This window comes from Meriones unguiculatus, chromosome 12 (genome assembly GCF_030254825.1).
Source record: "Meriones unguiculatus strain TT.TT164.6M chromosome 12, Bangor_MerUng_6.1, whole genome shotgun sequence".
NCBI classification, from domain to species: domain Eukaryota; kingdom Metazoa; phylum Chordata; class Mammalia; order Rodentia; family Muridae; genus Meriones; species Meriones unguiculatus.
In genome coordinates, this window is record NC_083360.1 from 15,037,213 (window position 1) to 15,056,163 (window position 18,951).

General features: G+C 40.5%; 1 protein-coding gene across 1 annotated transcript in view; it reads left to right on the forward strand.

Annotated features, from left to right (window-relative positions):
* The window catches only part of Adgra3 (adhesion G protein-coupled receptor A3), a 100,667-nt gene that overhangs the window by 64,844 nt on the left and 16,872 nt on the right, over positions 1-18,951 (forward strand). Inside the window, exons 11-14 of the mRNA XM_021657884.2 lie at positions 4,058-4,219; positions 6,711-6,914; positions 14,155-14,368; positions 14,576-14,784. Of these exons, the coding sequence (XP_021513559.1) occupies positions 4,058-4,219; positions 6,711-6,914; positions 14,155-14,368; positions 14,576-14,784 (789 nt within the window). The remainder of the gene's footprint in view (positions 1-4,057; positions 4,220-6,710; positions 6,915-14,154; positions 14,369-14,575; positions 14,785-18,951) is intronic.

Below are 18,951 nucleotides of genomic sequence, written 5' to 3' on the forward strand. Positions count from 1 at the left end.
TTTGTGATTATCTGCTGTAGGGAATATTTTGGTGACAAATTCTTTCCCTGAGTTCTTAGCCATTCGGTATGAAATAATGAGAAAAATGGCTCGTTGTCAGCTCAAGCCGTCACTCTTGTTAGCTTTATTCCTCCTTGTAGTTAATTCTTTCCTTTCTGTGATTAGCACAGGTGCCTTTCTGATCATGGCTTTATCTGGAGGACCAGAGCAGTTTGTTCAAGCCATAATCATTTTCAGGAGGGGAGACAAGTCTGTCAGGCTTCACGGTCAGATCCTCACAAAGTTCATGTGTTTAATTCTGCAAGAAACACAAAACACATTTCATTATTACCGGCCTGTTCTGTACTAGCTCATATTTGTGGTTTAGCCAGAAATATGCAATCAGTGCTTTTGTGTATGTTATCTCTGAAGTTTTCATAACCAAAAGCAATTCAATTCAGGTGGTCACTGAGCGTGTCTGAGGACTTCATCACACTGCCTTTACATCTTTGCATAAAATCCTGAAGTGACAACAAACCAGAATAGGAGACTAATAAAAAGCATTATTCCAGACATTCTGAATCTGCATTTAAGGATGGAGTTCATTAGTCCATTTGTGTAAATGTCTGATTTGATCTGATTGACAGGTGCAAAAACGGTATAGCAAGAGTCAGCAGCCATCTTCATGTACTCAGAGACAAGGGACCTCACCACCACAGTGCCTGTTGTTAGCAGGAAAGTGTAGGATGTGGGTATTCCCATGTTTCTTATGAAATCGAATGAGTGACCTTGTCCAGATTGGTGGTGGCTGCTGTTGCTCCTTCTCTTGTCCCTCTCCTTCCACTCCCTCTCCCTCTTTAGCCTCTCCTCCCTCCCTTTCTCCTTTTCTTTTTCCTCCTGTATTCCTTCCCCTCCTTTCTTTTCCAGTTTCTCATCTCCCTCTTGTTCTAAGTTCCTTTTACTCTAGTTTCTCCCCTCTTCCCTCCTTTTCTTTCTTCCTCCACTGCTCCATTTCATACTCTTCATTTTCATTTTGACATGAGGTCTCACTCTGTTGCCCAGGTTCCTGACCCTTGCACACAAACAGTCCCCCATCTTAGCCTTCCAAGAGCTTGGCTTGTAACTGTGAATCACCGTGCCTGCCCACTTCCTCCTCACTGCCCTGTCAGTTGATCCTGTTACTGCGTTATGTTTGGGAGAACTATTCCTTGAGCATGTGGGAGTCAGTTGAAATGGAATGTTTTGATTATATTTCATTATTCTCTGTCACCTTTTTACTCTGCTTAGTCTGTCATCGCAGTGATCTCAATGAGAGCCACATTTTAAAGTGAGAATTCCATGCTTGTTTTCTTTCTGTGCTCTAACTGGAAATGGAGCATGTGTAATTCTTCCACTGCTCAGGATAGTGAGTCACAGTCAGTCAGTGTTTATTCAGTGCTAATATAAGTGAACACTGCTAATGAACATCGAACCATGGCATAAATGACCACTGATAGCCATTGGCATTTCCACTGAGTCTTGCACAAATATATGTATACATGGAACTAGCACACATTTCAGTCCCCTCACTGCAAGGAATTAACTTTGGGGTGCAGTTTTGACGTCCTGTGGTGCGTGCAATACAGTTAGGAACTTTTTAATCATTAGAACAAGGTTTGTGGTTGAGGCATTAAGTCTTGATATCTGAATATAGAAATTCAAAGCGTTTCCACTTTCTTTTTACCAGCTGAAGAAAGGCATTTATTGTGGATGAGGACACTAATGCAACAGGCACACAGGAAAAAAAGGAGGATTTGGAAGCGGAAGACTTCATTCTTTTCTGGAGGGCTGGGAGTTTTATGGCCTCTGCAGTGTTTTCTCCCCTAATTTAGGGTTTGTCAGTTTGAAGAAAGTTAAGATGGTCCAGAGTATTTTATGACATAACCTGAGCAAATCCTTGAATTTGTTGAGTCTGTCCCCTTAGTAGGGAGCTTTTGGTGGGAAATGGAAGCATACAAAGACAGTTGTTTTAAGCTGCCAGGATTCTGTCTGCAGTCAGGAAGGTAAGGAAAACACTGGCAGTCTTGGAAGCTTGCCCTCTATTACCTAGTTATGGCCTCTCTCTTTATCTGTCTGCCAAACAGGGAGTCTGTCTAACTCTTAAGTCTCTTACTCCCCCATCTCAGAGCTCACCCTAACTGCTGCTCAGGCATTTGCAGATGAAGACAGCTCTTAGCTGCTTCAAAGCTGGTAAAGGGTACAGGATGGAGGAGCAGCAGTCAAGTGCCTCAGAGATGGATCTGTTAAAGGGCCATAATAAAACTTTATGGATGTCAGTGATCTAGAGCATAAGACAGCAGTTTGTTGATGGTGTATATCTTTGGGGAACTTATCATGTAAGTGAAGTAGCATCTTACTGAGTGGTCCCCAAAATGATACATCCTAGGGGTCTTGATCAGGTTCGTTTTCTCTTCCACTTAAGGAATTAAAAGGCATTCCAGGAATGGTGGCACATGACTTTAATCCCAGCACTCCGGGGTGGGGGCAGAGGCAGATGGATTAATATGACTTTGAGGCCAGCCTGGTCTACAAAGCAAGTCCGGGATAGCCAAGGCTACACAGAAAAACCCTGTCTCAAAACACCAAAAGGAAAAGGAAAAAAGAAAGAGAATTAAAAGGAAAGAAAAATTTAAAGCACAAAGTCTCCTCCAGTACAAAGCTTTTGGTTTTAGAAAACAGCTCTGCATTGGGGATTGAAATAGTTTGTGTACTTGGCTTGTCGTGTGTCAGGCTTGGTTTCAGGAGCCTGGTGTTTGTTACTAGAACTTACTGTGCTCATCATTGAGAAGGTACAGCGCTGTAGATGCCTCTTATCCAGTAAGGGAATTCAGGGTCGGAGAGGGGCCTGTCTGACGCGGGCATTGAGAGAGCCTTCTTAGATTGCTGTGCCCCGTGGTTGTAGAACAGCTATCTGGTGGATTTCCATTGACCTGTTCTCTTTGTGAAATGGACCATGGTAGGGTGGGCTGGACTTTTTCCTAAACCACCACAGCCTTCTTATTCACACTTCTTGTGGACAGTATTGGATGCAGAGCAGGGTTGAGGGCCTTAGCTGGGATCTTTTGGGATGATCAAAAGCCGTCTGCTAAACAGCCCCGGCTTTCTGGCTTGGCATTGCAGCTTAACGCCTTTGATGCTTGCTCTGTGGTATGAGGACCAGCCAGCTTGCAAAGCTCTGCTCCAGCCTCTGGAATGTGTTTTTTCCTATCCTCTGCCAAGACCTCCCTCTCATGAACATTTGATGCTGTTCAGAACTCCCTTGACTTGGGTGGATCTTCTTAGCTGACAAGCTGCGCAGCACATTTTCCTGTGGTAACTTGATTGCAGTAACTAGGTTCAAGCGACCTGCCCTGGATGCGATTGCCTTATGCTGATAGGTGCAAGTGAACAGATAACAGCAGAGTAAACGAAATGAGTGTAAGGAACAACAGAGAAGTGAGTGCCTCCTAGGATCATTTGTTCCTTGGCTTTGGGCTTCCAAGTGTGCTTTGAGTTGGGATGCATGGAAGGAGTTCATTCCCAATGCAGGACTCATGCGTGTGCATGTTTGAGAGTGTGCACACAGTACACACTTTGGGTACTCAGAGTGGTGAATGTGATTGCATTTTGAATATTCCAGGAGATGGAAGAGATTTGTAGGTAGTGTGTATAATTAATAAGAGTTTAAGCTGATACACAAGAAGTCTTCATAATGATTTTCTAGTGATGAGCTGAAGTCTTTCTGTGACAATATGTCACATTCTCCTCCTTAATTAATCTAATTGCCTTTCTTTTCCTCTGAGATTCTGCACAGCAGTCTTGTCACTATGTGATGTAGTGGCTACTTAAGTACTGTTTTGAGCTAAATATTGCCAGATGACCATAATTGAATGTGCTGTTCATATCTAAGGGCTTTAATGCGAAACAAGTATGGTTTTCTTACAACAGGTTTAGGCAGGAGCCAATCTCATCCTTTACATTTTTTAAGTTCAAGTTTTTATTTTGAGTCTTTTTCACTTCTCGCTGTGGCATTTACTCTTCTCTCTGGTCTACTCAACAGCTCGGTGACGTGATGGTTGATGTGGCAAGCAACATCATGTTGGCTGATGAGCGGGTCCTATGGCTGGCGCAGAGGGAAGCAAAGGCCTGCAGTCGGATTGTCCAGTGCCTGCAGCGCATTGCCACACATCGCCTGGCCAGTGGGGCTCACGTGTACTCCACAGTAAGTTCAACACTGTCGTAGGCCCACAGGAGGATTTGAGTATGACCACTTAGAAAGGCCTTGTACCCCATCATGGTGTGTCTCTTGTTAGTACTGATAAGCATAGAATGTCTTTCTCTGAAAACATTTGAGAAGTTAATTTTCTTATGAGTAATCTGTTTTCTCAGTAACCAGAAAATACTTTTGTATTGTATAATTTGAATGGCTGTCACTGTCTAATCCACTGAAACGAATTCTGCTACAAAATAAGAAAGGTTCATATGGCTCTGCTGGCATGCCACCCACTGTCCCTCCAAGGTAGTACTCGGGTCTGAGCCCTGAAGGATGTTTTGGGAGAATGTCTGATAGCTCGCCCAGGGTTCGGTCTTAAAGGACCGGGCTGCTCTCCAACACTTGGAAAAGCTGTAGATATAATGTAATAACTCTCAGTTAAACACTATTCAATTATCTTCATGCTAAGTTGAACTCGTAAATTTCTTTGTGTACTGCTAATTTGTGTTCTAAAAAGGTGATAAATAAATGTGTTATTCTCTTAGCTGTCATATTCCGACCTGATTAATGGTTTTCAGCTCCTGACTATTACAGTGAAGTTGAGTGTTCCACAGTTTGACCTGTGATTCTATGTAAACAGAAAATAGCCTGCTTTCCTTTTATTTTCCTGAGGCTAGTTTGATCATTCTGTGCATTGTTGTACCATTAGCTTAATTAAGATTAGAATTTTTCTCCCAAACAGTTATTACATTTGGGGCCTAATGTAGCTGCTGTCTCCTAGCCATATTAATGGTACTTTCGCTCATAGATGCCTGACTTGTGACTGACTTGTCATTCAGTAGCTTCCCCGGTTGTTTGCCCCTAGTCTCATCTGACAGCCTTATTTACTCTTCAGCTGCACCTCATGGCTCCTTCTACTAGAGAAGGTCGTAATGAAAGTGGTGGTATATGAGGGAAGGCCCTTTCAGCATGTAAAACAGGCTCCAAGAGTTATACATCTGCTTACACAGCTGCCTCCCTTACCCCTGGAAAAGGATTCTAGGACCCCAGTGAATGCCTGCAGCCATGGATAGTCAGAGCTCTGCATATGCTGTTTTATCTTCTGTGTTCATACCTGCTAAGCTCAGCTTATAAGTCAGGCACAATAAGAGATTGATAATAACACCTAAATAATAATGTGGAATAATTACATCAGTGACGAAGGTTATTATAACTTAGGAGTTGTTTTATTTCTGGAAATTTCCATTTAGTACTTTAAGATGGTGGTTGACCTATGGGTATGTGAACCTGGAGGAAGTAAACCAGGCATGGGGCATGAGGACTCTAATAGGTAAAGTGATATATGAAGAGGGATCTGAAGATGAGAGCTTATCTGGAAGGACAGCTTTGTTCTTCCCCAGGGGAAGCTTCATGCATCACTCGTGGTTGATGTGACCTTTCAGGAGCCCTACTGAATTTTTGTGCATTGTGATCCTGCAATGTACACTGTTAATTTACTTATAAATAATTAATGATGATTTCACAGGGTTAGTGTGTGAAGCAAAAGCCAACGCATACATAACCATCTTTACCACAATGTAGACACCACACTCTACTTAGTTAACCTTGCTACCTTGGCAGGTTTGAAAGTGGATCTTGTCACCTTTTCTCTTCCTCTGCCTCCTTGGCATGGGTTGTGAGGGGGAGAGAAGCTGGGGGTCCTGCAGGTACAGACATGGCGGCTCATAGATTGACAGGTTGTACATCTTAGTGATCCCCTACGTCCAGGTCACTTTTGAATTCCTTTAAAGCTGGAGGGTCCTCAGATGCCATCTGTTTTAGGCAATTATCCTGACCTAATTTACTTCTTACCTCCGTTTATTTCCTATGATTTAGATCAACATCTGCCTTACTTTTCTAGGGGAAAAAAATAATCTTTCGAACAAGTTTGCAGATTTTTTTTTCTTCTGCGAATCCAGTGCAGACAGCCTGCTCACTCTCCACATGATGAAACATTGCGGGTGGTCTGAGTGTCACTGGTGTTCCCACCGCCTTATCCTGGAGTTATTAAGGGGGTCATGAGGTTTTTTGTTTTTTTTTTTTTTTTTTTACGGTTCATTGTCTAAGTGAAAAAAAAAAACAAAAAAACTCCAAGTTTTAGTTTATTAGCTTTATATTAGGTATTTTTTAAATTATTTTTATTATTTTATTTTATCTGTAATGGTAAGGTTTAAATCCAGGGCTTTGTTTGTGCTAGGCAGATGCTTTATACCGAGCCTCAATGCCTCTCCTCAGATTATTATCATTTTTAATTTTTTATATAATTAAAAATTATATCATTCCTCCCTCTCCCCAACCCCTTCCTTCCCTGCCTCCTTGAAGCTTTCAGATTCACTGTGTGTGTGTGTGTGTGTGTGTGTGTGTGTGTGTGTGTGTGTGTGTGTGAAGTCCTAGAACACCCCTCCATGTCCACTCCTGCATTCTAAACCTTTCCTAACTCCTGTTTGGTTGACTGTTGCAGTATTCGCCCAATATTGCTCTGGAAGCTTATGTCCTCAAGGCTGCCGGCTTCCCAGGAATGACCTGCTCCGTGTTCCAGAAGGTGGCTGCCTCCGACCGCACAGGCCTCTCTGACTATGGGCGAAGGGATCCAGATGGAAACCTGGACAAGCAGCTGAGCTTCAAGTGCAATGTTTCCAGCTCCTTCTCAAGCCTGGCACTGAAGGTGTGCTGTGCTCACTGGCCCTTTAAAATTGTCTGCGCTTAGCTTTGAATACTTGGTCTTTGGTTTTACACAGAAATCTTGCTAGAGGTGTGGGTGTTTTCTTTTTTGTTGCTTTGCTTTGTGTTGTTTTCATTTTTTAAAAAAGGGTGTGTAAATGGCTTTGGAATATTGTGTTGATAAAAAAAAAAAAACCCAAAAAAAGAAAAACAGAAACAAACCACTGACAGATAGAGCTGAAAAAAAATTTTTTTCTTTTATATAAAAGTTTTCTTTTGATTTTTAAGACATTAAAACATTTTCATAAAGCATTAGGATTATTGTGGGCTTTGGCAGTATGCCTACATTGTCTACAGAAGTCACACTTGAGACTGGGCTTTAGTCATGATGTATATCAAAATTTTTGGAAAAGAGTGCAAATATGTGACTTTTGTTTTTAGGAAATCAAAATTTGCAGTGGATAATTTGAAAAGTGTATTCCTTCTGTTTGTTCGTTTGTTTAGTTTTTGGTTTTTGAGCAATGAAAAGAAAAGCTTATTTACTGACTTTCAAAGTTTGCCCCAGCCTTATTGAAGCAAAGAACTCTAGAAGCAGAATGGCCCCTCTTGATGAACCTACATACTTTTCACTAACTCTGATGTGTTCTCTGTGGCTTTTAGGTATAAGGTGCCTTGTTTCTATTCTTCCCTAATTGCTGTGAGAAACAGTTTTTTAATGCCTGTGAAATAATTGATCACAGAGGTGCTCCGATACACTGAAGGCTCCTGATATGTGTCCAGTCAGAGAATAGATAATTAATGTATTTCCTCATAATTTACCCTGATGCCCTTCATCCAGAGAGCTAAACATGCTGACTATAGAAATACTGTAGCCATCTAAGATAATCTGAAGTGGGTGAGAGCATCTGACGATGCCATGCATTTATTCCACACGGTGTGCTCGAAGGTCAAGTGGCCAGATTGATCTCATCTTGGCCTGATGAAAGTACATAATAACCCAGCCTGCCACCTGCGTTTTGTTCATTTTACATTCCTGCATCTTTTATTGTTTTTTTTTTTTTTTTAAGACTTTGTAAAGAGCCACTGAGATAGCAGCATGCAAGTCTCATATGAGACAAGCATGGTGTTTCCGAGGAAGACTTAAGATTGACGGCTCACATGACTACAATTGGTAGAAAGGGTTGAAAACAATGCTACCCTCAATTTTATTGGTTTCACGGCCTGGCTCCTCTTCCCCCATCTCCTCTTCTCATCCCCACCCCATGTCAAAAGAATGTTCTTAGTTAACAGTGAGGGAGTCAAGTGAAGACTCAGGGTTTTGCACATTACAGACTATTCTCCGGTTAAGATCATCCTGTGGCTACAGAACAAGGCACTCTTTGTCATTGTTCTAATTTCATGGATGGTTATGGTGAAACAGGTTAGGAAAAAAACATGTTCCTCATGATGCAAAATTAGATGTTTGAATGTCATTAGTGCTCCTGTGGTGTTGGGAGCATCATGAAATCTTTCCACACAGTTCAGCTTTATCATTCTAAAAAAAGACTTTCTTTACCCACCCCCCTCCCAAATGTATGCTGGGCAATTGTTTTGTTTCTTCTATGGATATTTTTAAATAGTATACTAATATATTAACCAGTCTACCTGAACTAATGAATCCAGTCATTGATTTCATCTCCCTTCAGTGTGGACACACACTAACATGTGAGTTGAACTTGTATAAAAGATGCCTTTCCATAGCAGAAGCTATATGGCTTGTTTCATATATATGTATGGTTGTATATATGTATGTATATATATACATATATATGTGTATATATATGTATATATGTGTGTGTGTATATGTATATATATACATTTGTGCATCTCTGCATTCTGTTATTCTAGTATCTCTTTAGAGTTTTCCCATACAGATGTCTTGGATTATAGTGTGGACTTGCCCTGATCAAACAATTTTTGGTTGAAAATGTGCTGTTGAGAAGATAGGGGATAACTTGAGCTCCTGTATATTCTAGCTGACTTACAGGTGATGCTGTGGATTGCTGATGTCTACACTGTGGCCTCAAGGCCAGTGCGGACCTGTGCTTGCTACAGCTGTTGAACATTACAAGAGAGTATGACACTACCAGTTACTAGCCTAGGGAAGACCAAAGGTCAAGGAATGGTTTCTACTGAGTTTGTCCTGTCAAAATTCGTAAGTGAAGAGGTCATCCTAAGTTTTGGGAGCTGCCTGTATATGCCAAATCATTGCACATTTCTGTTCAGCCTTTGTGTCTGAAGGCCATTCCTTAAAGTCCTTCCCTTACCTGGGCTGTTGACTACTAGATGTATGTACATTCACTGCCTTGCTAATTAATGCAGTATTGAAATGCCTCCCTGGCTTTCTGTTAGAAGCACCATGCAGATCTTTCCACAGCGAGTGACTGGTATTGATGCCTTTGATATCTATATGGTGTTATCCCCAAATCGACCCCGGTGCAAAGTTGACCTTATGTGCCCCCTATAAAAACAGAAAGTCTCTGCAGGTATCTGCCATTGGCTTTGGCATTTGCTCTCAGTTTTCCTGTCTCACATCTCTTGTTACTGCTTCTCCACTGTCTAGTGATAGCAAAGGTCCCTTGGTTCATCTTGACTTCTGTAAGGCACATGCTGGTTCTTCTACTGGAATTTCTTGCTTCTTCCCACATTTCCAGCTCCTTGATTACATGTTCAGACCCAGCCCAAATGTCACCTCCCATAAGTCTCAGCTAAAACTATCTGGCCAGTCTTCTGATACCCTTTCACTGGGTTCTTGGTTTCTCCCCATCATGCTCTGATGAAAACATTAATTGTTTGTTATAGTTATGTGTGCAGCTGTAGGGATCATATCAAGAAGGTCAATTTCTCTAGATTGAATCTGAAGCCTGGATCTAGTGGGCTCCAGGCCAAGAGTTCCAAGTGCCTGGAATTCTCTCCTGTGTATAGCACCCAAAGCTGTTCTGGTATCTACCTTCCCCAATGATTACTTCTGTTCCTGATACCATAATCTAGATGTGTTCATATGACAAAACAGAGTCCATCCCCAAAAAATTATGGAGGAGTATTAGAAGTCAGCTAGTGTTTTGAGTTAAATGCAGTGTAACTCTTTACTCTAAATTATGAGTATTTGATAGTATTGGGTACCATGCACGGCCAAACACAAAGTAACCTAATCTCTAATAGCTGTTGAATGAAATTAGCAGTTAAACTTACTTAACAAAGACAGTAAATTGAAAATGAGTCCTAAAAGCACCCCTCTCCCCATTATCTACAGCAAGGAGATAAGCAAGAGGTAATTTAATGACTATTTACAGACAAGAAAGTGTGTTGGGATATGCTACCTTTTTACAATTGCATGAATAAATAAAGTGGTATTTTGTTGTTTTGAATTCATTGGTTTTTATTCATCTGGATTATAATGTTAGGATTTGATAAATGTTACAAAAATGTTACTTAAAATCTGAGTATTACTTATGGAGGAAGCCCATATTATTTTTTATTTATTTATTTATTTTTTTATCAGTTACATTTTATTAACTCTGTATCCCAGCTGTGTCCCGATCCCTCATATTATTTTTTAAGATGCTAATGTCCATCAAAAGTGCTTTCAGTTTTGAGTTAAAGTCTGTCATGCTTTTTAGTGATTTGCCATGACTGATACTGAAAGACACATGACAGCATGCCTTTCATAAGTCTTAATGTCTTATCCATTTGTATTAAAATTAAGTGATACAAAACTACAGACATTAGAACATGAGGTTCTGGCTGACTGTTGTTAAGACACCACCTTTTCTTCCTGGTCCCCTCTCACTGCCAGAAGGAATGATAATCACAACACCCACAGCTCTGCGGGCCTTGGAGCCCCTCCTGGCCATGCTTCTCTCCATCCTTTGTTACAGACATCAGTAACAGTGACCTGAAGTTGAGCACAGCTTGAGGGAGACTGAGCAGTGTGACAGTGTCTCCCACCTGGGAGACCGCACATGATACATACATGTTTGCCCACTGTCCTCCTCGGAGCCCACCATCTTCCAACAGTGATTACTAGAAGCCAAAATCGTGCACTTCTCAAGGCTTCTTTAAGAGATGTTTCCAGTTTATTTGCTGTAATTTGTGTATGTATATATTATCCTCATTGCTTTAATCCACACATATTTAAAACCCAGGTATGATTAATTGAAATTATAAACTCGGCTTCCTGCCTTCAGGCGAGTAGACAAAGTATGGTCATGAATGTATAAAATTAAATGTTCTTCAGTGATTTCTAAAATTAGATTTACAACCTTTCCATCAATAGTGAATAATACTTCTTTTAAAGGGAGGAAACATACATTTTACATTCTTACTATAAATGTTGGACATTATTGATACAGCTGGAATTCATCTTGTCAGTGCCCCAGGGCTCTTTTTCTCTCTCATCCCATGGAACCTACAATTATTATTTGGTAATATTCTTGAGTGTGCTTTAAAGGAAGTTTAGAAGCCCTGAGAAATGTAATGGTCCTGGGTCTTGCTATGAGCTTTTTGTTTATTGTTTTTGATTAGTTTTACAAGCTTAAGATTAGACTTCTTTTTTTTATTATTATTATTTCAAAGTATTACATTTCCTTTTTTCAACTTTCTTTTAGAAAATGTTACTTCTGACATTTTAAAAATCATTTTGCCATCTAACCTGGAGTTATTGACAGCTGTAGGCTCTGTTCTTTTGTCTCCGCCTACAGTTTTTCTTTCTGACTTTTAGCAGGCCAGAAAATCCAGGCCTATAGCAGGCCACCATGTGTTCTGGAACCACAACAAATCAATGTGGCTATCATTACTAATTCTGTTCTAATGAACTCTTTTTACATCCAAATAATTTTGAGTTCTTTAGGAAGATATTCTATGATTTTTATAGTTCTCAAGTTTAAATAGATGTCCGTTATGTAGGATTATGAACTAGTAATTGAATGATGTTTTAATTTTTATCTTTGAATACCTTTTATACACTTGGAAGAAATTTATGTATTTTAGGGAAATTTACTATGTTAATAAATAAATGTATTTATAGTAAACTTTTTATATCATCTTAAATTTTTTCTGCTTTTTTCCTTTTATTGGAAAAAGATTCTTTTTTCATAAAATATATTCTGGTGTGGTTTCCCCTCTCTCTGCTTTTCCCAGTTCTCCCCACGTTCTTTCTCTACATCCACTTCCTTTCTGTCTTGTAATTAGAAAAGAACAGGCTCCTAAGAGATTAACAACCAAACATGACAAAACGAAATACAGTCAGATGAAGCGAAAACCTTCATATCAGAGTCAGACATGGCAACCCAATAGGAGCACACGAGTCCTCAGAACAGGCAGAAGAATCAGAGATCCATTCTTTCAGACACTCAGGAGTCCCATCAGAACACATACGTGAATAGCTCTGATCTGTGTGCTGAGGTGCTGGTGCAGACCTGTGCACACGGCGTGCTCAGTACCTGAGTTCACATGAGCTTTGCTCAGTTTATTTATGGGGCCTCCCAGTGTCTTCCATTCCCTGTGGCTCCCACACTTTTTCCACCTCCTCTTGGTATGATGCCCTAAGCTCTGAGGGGAGGATGTTGTATCATCTTACATTTGTAAGAATAGTACAAACTTTTTCATGGTTTTCCTTAGACAGTAATTCTGACAGATATTTTTATGACATCTTTAATTTAAAAGTAATATGTAAATTTCTCAAATAACACCCAACAGATTGTTGTCAGATATATGCCGTGCTGGCATTGTAAGCAGAGCACTTACATAATTATAAAGTCAATCATTTGCTTCAGTAGAACCTTTAAATTTTTTTTTTCAGTAAGTATGCCATGTTGACTTGGTTAAATTTATTAACAGTGAGCTATTTTCAGTCAATGTAAATGACAGGAAGTAGTACATAGGAGATTATTAAAAAAAACACGAATAATGATATCTGCAGCTCAAATTCCTTCCTGTCTAGTTAATAAGCAGAGGGTGATACATGTGTTGAATCTGTAGGCCTTGGTGGTGTGACACAGGCATGCACATTGTTTAGAGTCTGGAAGAGGGGACAGTCACCTAAGAAAGCCACTGGAATGACTCTTCCAGCAAAGAGCACAGTGTTCAGATTTGTATATTCTCTTGGCTGCCAGCCACGTGTTCTGATCTGTCTCTTCTGTTGTCAACAGAATTATCTAGCTCAGTAGTGAGTCTAAAAGATGGATTCAAGGGTTTGTCAGACATGAGAATAGTGGAGTATCACTGTCAGGGCCTCATCTGCCCAGCATGCTAGGCCTGTGGAGAGCAGAGGACTCCAGCTGTGGAGCTCATGTCGCCAGGGACGTGGTAGGACATGGACTTAAGCAGGAGCCTTTAGTCAGTCACATTATATGGTGGCTTAGGATTTGGGGTAGTAGTCTAGATGTCTCAGAACCAAAGTATTGTTAAAGTAAAATAATAGTCACTATTACTCTGAAGATTGCTTTAGGTGAGAAAGGGATGGGTGTCCATACAAATAACTTTGTGATAAATTCTTCCCTTAGTGAACATTTTCAACTTAGTTGTTAGCTCCTGAGTGTAGAGACTTCTATTTTTTTTTTTTTTTTTTTTAGGTCAAATGCTATGTAACTTAAAATCCACAGTGTGTACAGAAAATGTTGCTGTTTGCCTTTTTGGCTGTGTGAAGAAGTGAGGACACATCCTGTGCCAGCAAGCACTTTCAGTGTCTTCTATTTGTTGTGTTTTTCCAAGCACCCGTTTCTTCACCTCCAGGAAATGGATGCTAGAATAGTAGTGTGTCGAATTTAAACTGCTTTTTTTTTTTCCTGTAGAATTCTCTTCTTCTATTGTGTGAACCTGGCTGTGTTTGTCCCTCCTGACTGCTCTTGCTCAGTGTAAAACTGATGAGTGACCACTGAAATCCCTCTCATCAGTGTAATGCTGTCTGCTGCAGCCGTGTGTGCTGTCATGGGAAAATTAACAACTCTTATCCTGGAAAAAGAACTGGTGTTTCTCTGTGTTCTGTACTTTTCATCTATGTGTTGCTCCGACTTTTATTTTCTTTCTTTCTTTTTTTTTTTTTGCTGAACCTGCCAGTTGTTTTAAATGTTAATTTATTATATATACTTTTGAAAACATGTTTAGCATACAATTTGAATATTTTCATGACTCTCATAGTGTTCAGGTTTTTATATACTAATATGGTGAACTTTATAATATACATATGTGTGTATGTATTTTTTCAGAATACTGTCATGGAGGCTTCTATTCAGCTTCCTTCCTCCCTTTTCTCACCAAAACAAAAACGAGAAGTCCGCGCGGCTGACGACTCACTCTATAAGCTTCAACTCATTGCATTCCGCAATGGAAAGCTCTTCCCGGCCACTGGAAATTCAACAAAGTTGGCAGATGATGGCAAGCGGCGGACAGTAGTGACCCCTGTGATCCTCACAAAAATAGGTTTGTGTGGCAGATGCTCCCCGACAGTTGCTGGGCACCGTGGCTTTATTGGTTGCTCTTCCTGAAAAATGCTTATTTCTGTTCTCTGTTGTTTTAATGAGTCACTAGTGCAAAAAGATCTCGCAGAGTGCCCATCAGTGCATAAGCTGGCATTTAATTGTTTATGACGTCTGTTTGAGAAATACCGTTCTTCCCCATTTTCTCCAGATGGTGTGACCACAGACACCCACCACATCCCAGTTAATGTGACGCTGCGACGAATCGCGCATGGAGCAGATGCCGTTGCCGCGCAGTGGGACTTTGATTTGCTGAACGGACAAGGAGGCTGGAAGTCAGACGGGTGCTGTATACTCTACTCGGATGAGAACATCACCACCATTCAGTGCGGCTCCCTGGGCAACTACGCTGTACTAATGGTGTGGCCGTTGTTAGCTTGATGTATAAATACTAAATATTCTAATGGTTCTCTATGCATAATTAAGCTCAAACGAAGAATTTACTTTTTAACTTAACATAAATGGCTCCATTTAATTATGTTACAGGTGATTCTGGATTTCAAGGGAAGTTGAGTTACTACTAAGCGAAATGAATGAGATTGTTTTTTTGTAGAGGATGCTCAGTGAACCATAGGGGAAGCAGATCAGCTAGACTCTGACCTCCTTAAAACAGAGAGATACCTTGGGTTTATGCAGTTTGACTCTGTCAGTGGAGGGCAGTTTGTTTGCCAGAGGATGCACAGTGTGTAACAGAAGGTTTTCCTGACTGCTTTGCCTTCTCCTGGCCTTCTGACCACACAGCCACAGAATTAACCTTTGGAGTTGAAGACAAACATGGGAATGCATGGGAATGACGCTGAGTTTTGTGACTGCATGAACAGTATTGAAGCGTGTCTTCACGCTGATGGGCAGTCAGCCTCATTCTGTCCACTATTATTCACTGTTGTTGCCCTTTAGTCATTTTGCAAAGTAACTTCTATTAATACATCGGATCAGGTCTCTTAACAACCAACCCGCTTCAGTTTTCTTGAGCACATCAGGATGAATTGACCCATCTTAGTTACTATTGTAACTTTTTTTCCTTTGGTTGTTACAAGGGACTACCATCTTGGTGGTGTGTGTGGACACAGACAGAAGAATCACTCTAGGTCTGGAGACATTGCCCAGAAACAGCCAAGGCTGTCCTGTTTATATAATTCCAACTGTGAATCTGGTGTCTAGGCAGTGTTTTATCCAAGTATAAGTAATTTTGAAACATGATTTATTTTATACTCTTTGATTTGTTACCACTAGAAATGATCTGAAGGCAAGCCCAGATTATAATCTTCCTTAATATTTGCTTTATTTTCTTTACTTCTTTCTTTAATGCCTTTTCTGGTCCCTTGGCAGATGAGTCGGCGAAGTGAATATTTTGAAGGTGATATGATGGTCTTGTCAGTGACCATGAACCTTTGCACACTGCTGTAGGCAGTGCACTTGAACCATATCTAATATAGCCATACTTCAACACGCATCCTCTTGGGGTCTTTGATGGGCGGTAGACAACTTAGCATCATCATCATTTTATATTTAAGTTAGTATTGATAGCTAATTATTTTCTTCACAAGGTGTCTGGTTTCTGTAGATTCACCCCTCACTGTTTTGTAACTGTCTTAAAGCATTAATGGGCCTGTGGGCTGGCTGAGTCAGTGAAGTACTTCTTACCAGGCCTGAAGGTCGTGAGTTCCATCCCTAGAACCCACTCATAGTAGAAGAAGAGAACCGACTCCCTCAATTTGTTCTCTGATCTCTACCCATGCCACATGACATTCAACACCCCCCCACACACACGCAAGCAAGATACACACGTAAAAAGTACCCCCCCACACACACTTGTTATTAATTAAAGTTTGAAATAATTTCTTTTTTGGCTTTAAAATTTTTTTGAGATTTTAATACAGTTACATCATTCTTTCCTTCTACTTGCTCTCTTTTTAATTTATGACTTCTTTTTCCCTTAATTGGTGTTGGTGTTGGTGGTGTGTGTGGTGGGGTGTGGGTGTGTATGTATGTGTTTGTGTGTGTGTATGGTTCTAAATACATAAATACAACCTGCTCAGTCTACACTGTTACTTTTGTGTATGTTTTCAGGGCTGACCGCTGGTAGTGGATAACTATTGGTATGCTCTTCCCTGTTGAAGACTGTTTCTCCAGCTCTTGGCATTTCTTGGTTGTCTGTAGTTGTTTCTGTGTAGGGCTGAGGCCTCATGAGTTCCCATCACTCTTCCATGTTAGCCTATCTATGGGTGTCCTCCTTGTTCAGCTTATGTTTGTGCAGGCATGTTGGTGAGACTTCATGACATGGCTTCTGACATACCTAGCAGACAGTCTCCCAGCACATGCCCTGTTCTTTTGGCTCTTACAGTCTTCCCTTCTCCTCTTCCTCAGTGGTCCCTGAGCTCGAGTAGTGAGAGTTGTGTCGTGTGTATCACTTGAGACCTGGTTCCACAATTCTGCATTTTGATTGGTTTTGGCTTAAAAATGTTCCTCATTGACAATCTTGAGGATGAAATAATCGGAGCTATGTAGTGTTTGAAGGAGAAACAATAGGAAATACAAGAGTGCCTGAAATATATATAATACTAATCAGAATAGAGCAAAATAAATGAAACACAAAAATACTGTATTTTAAACTTCACTGTGATACTGCACTATGTAAAACTTTTGTTTTTGTTTAATACTAGTTGAAAGCTTCTATTTTTGAACTTCCTAACTGTTCTTCTAAACTATTTAAATTAGTATAATCCTTTTCTAGAAGGAATAAGCTATTCTTTTATCTTTCAGACTTTTAATCTTTTAAAAAATGTAGAACACAGTTTTTCAAAGCTGGAAGACTGCTAAGATAGTCTATTTCCAGAGTATCTTGTTTTCTGAGATGTAACTGCCACCTAGAGGTAGAAGATGGAAATACATCTGGGATGTGGACAAAATTGTAAAGTTGCAGTAGAATGTGCAAAATCCAGAGCTGCTTCTTCATCGTACAGGCTTGTGATAGAATTAAAACCACTGAAGGCAGTGGACATATCTCTGAGTGTGTATATTGCATGTATAAAGCCTGGGGGGGGGGGGTCCATCATTGGGACTGCAGAGAAAAGTGGAGCTATTCTACAGTAATTGACATCAGGTTAAGTTAGAGGTAATGCCTTTATAAAGTTGAAAACTATTGTCTTTGATTTCTTCTAAACTTTTTTTGAGTCACAAATATAATCTTGCTTTTCTTGAATGTCATCTTAGGTATTTACATAAATTCTAAGTGGCTGTTTCTCTTGGGAGATAAGCCATATGTTTCTGTCTTGTGATCTAGTTTGAGAACTGTGCTTTAATGAGTGTGATACAGAGCCAGTCACAGTAGCACTTGCCTGTAATTCCAGCACTTAGGGAGGCAGAGGCAGGTGGATTTCTGTGAGTTCAAGGCCAGGCTGGTCTACAAAGTGAGTCCAAGACAGCCAAGGCCACACAGAGAAACCCTGTCTTGAAGAACTAAGAGAGAAAGAAAGAAAGAAAGAAAGAAAGAAAGAAAGAAGGAAGGAAGGAAGGAAGGAAGGAAGGAAGGAAGGAAGGAAGGAAGGGAAAGCAAAAAACAATGTTTTTAAAGAAAAAAAAAAGAACAATGTTTTTGCTGTTATGTTTAGAATAGATGGTACCCTGGTTGGTTCTGATCATCCTGCTATACTCATCTACAAAGAAGCATTCAGCACCCGAGTGGGGAAATCAGCAGAAGATGGAATTGCTGGATTGGCATCAGAAGTAGCTAGTGGGGTCAGAAGAATCAAAGAAACCATGTAGGACCTTAAAACCTGGTCCAGTAATAGTGTGAGGGCGAAGCTCTCCCCATTCCTGCTTTGCCTGTGTTCTAGCGTCGCCTGGTTGTAAAGGCCAGTAGCCACTTCCTTGTTGCTCTAATAGTGCTTGCAGGTTCATTTATATAAACCATGCTGAGTAAAAGCAAAGCAGGTCCAGCTAGTACGTAGTTGGCCGGGACTGCCAGCAAGACTTTTGCCTAAACAAGTCTTAAAACAAATTTTGATACATGATGTTTTAATTACTTCTGTATGTGAATATGTAGTGAGGACCCCTCATCTATCAGTTTTACCTAACTGCAACATGGATAGGTAGTCCTTTGTTCACCCATTATCATGCATGCTTGCTTGCTGTACACATTGTCCTACACCATGCTTCCTGGATGGAGAGATGGCTTAGTAGGTAAATGCTTGCTGTGCACGATTGAGGACCTGTAGTGAAAAGCCAGATGCCATTGTGGGTGTAGCACCTTAAGTACAGCACCGAGGAGGAAGATATAGGAGGATGCATGTCTAGCCAGTCTACTTGACAAGCTTCAAGTTCAATGAGAAACTATCTCAAAAGATAAGATGAATCTACCTGAGTTCCAGGCCAGCCTAATCTACAGAGAGAGTTCCAGTACAGCTAGGAATATACAGCTAAGAAACCCTGTCTAGAAAAAAAAAACAAAATATAAGATGGAAAGTGATTCAAGAAGACACCTGATACCTCCCACTGGACACACTGGTGCTGATGATGCCAGCTGAG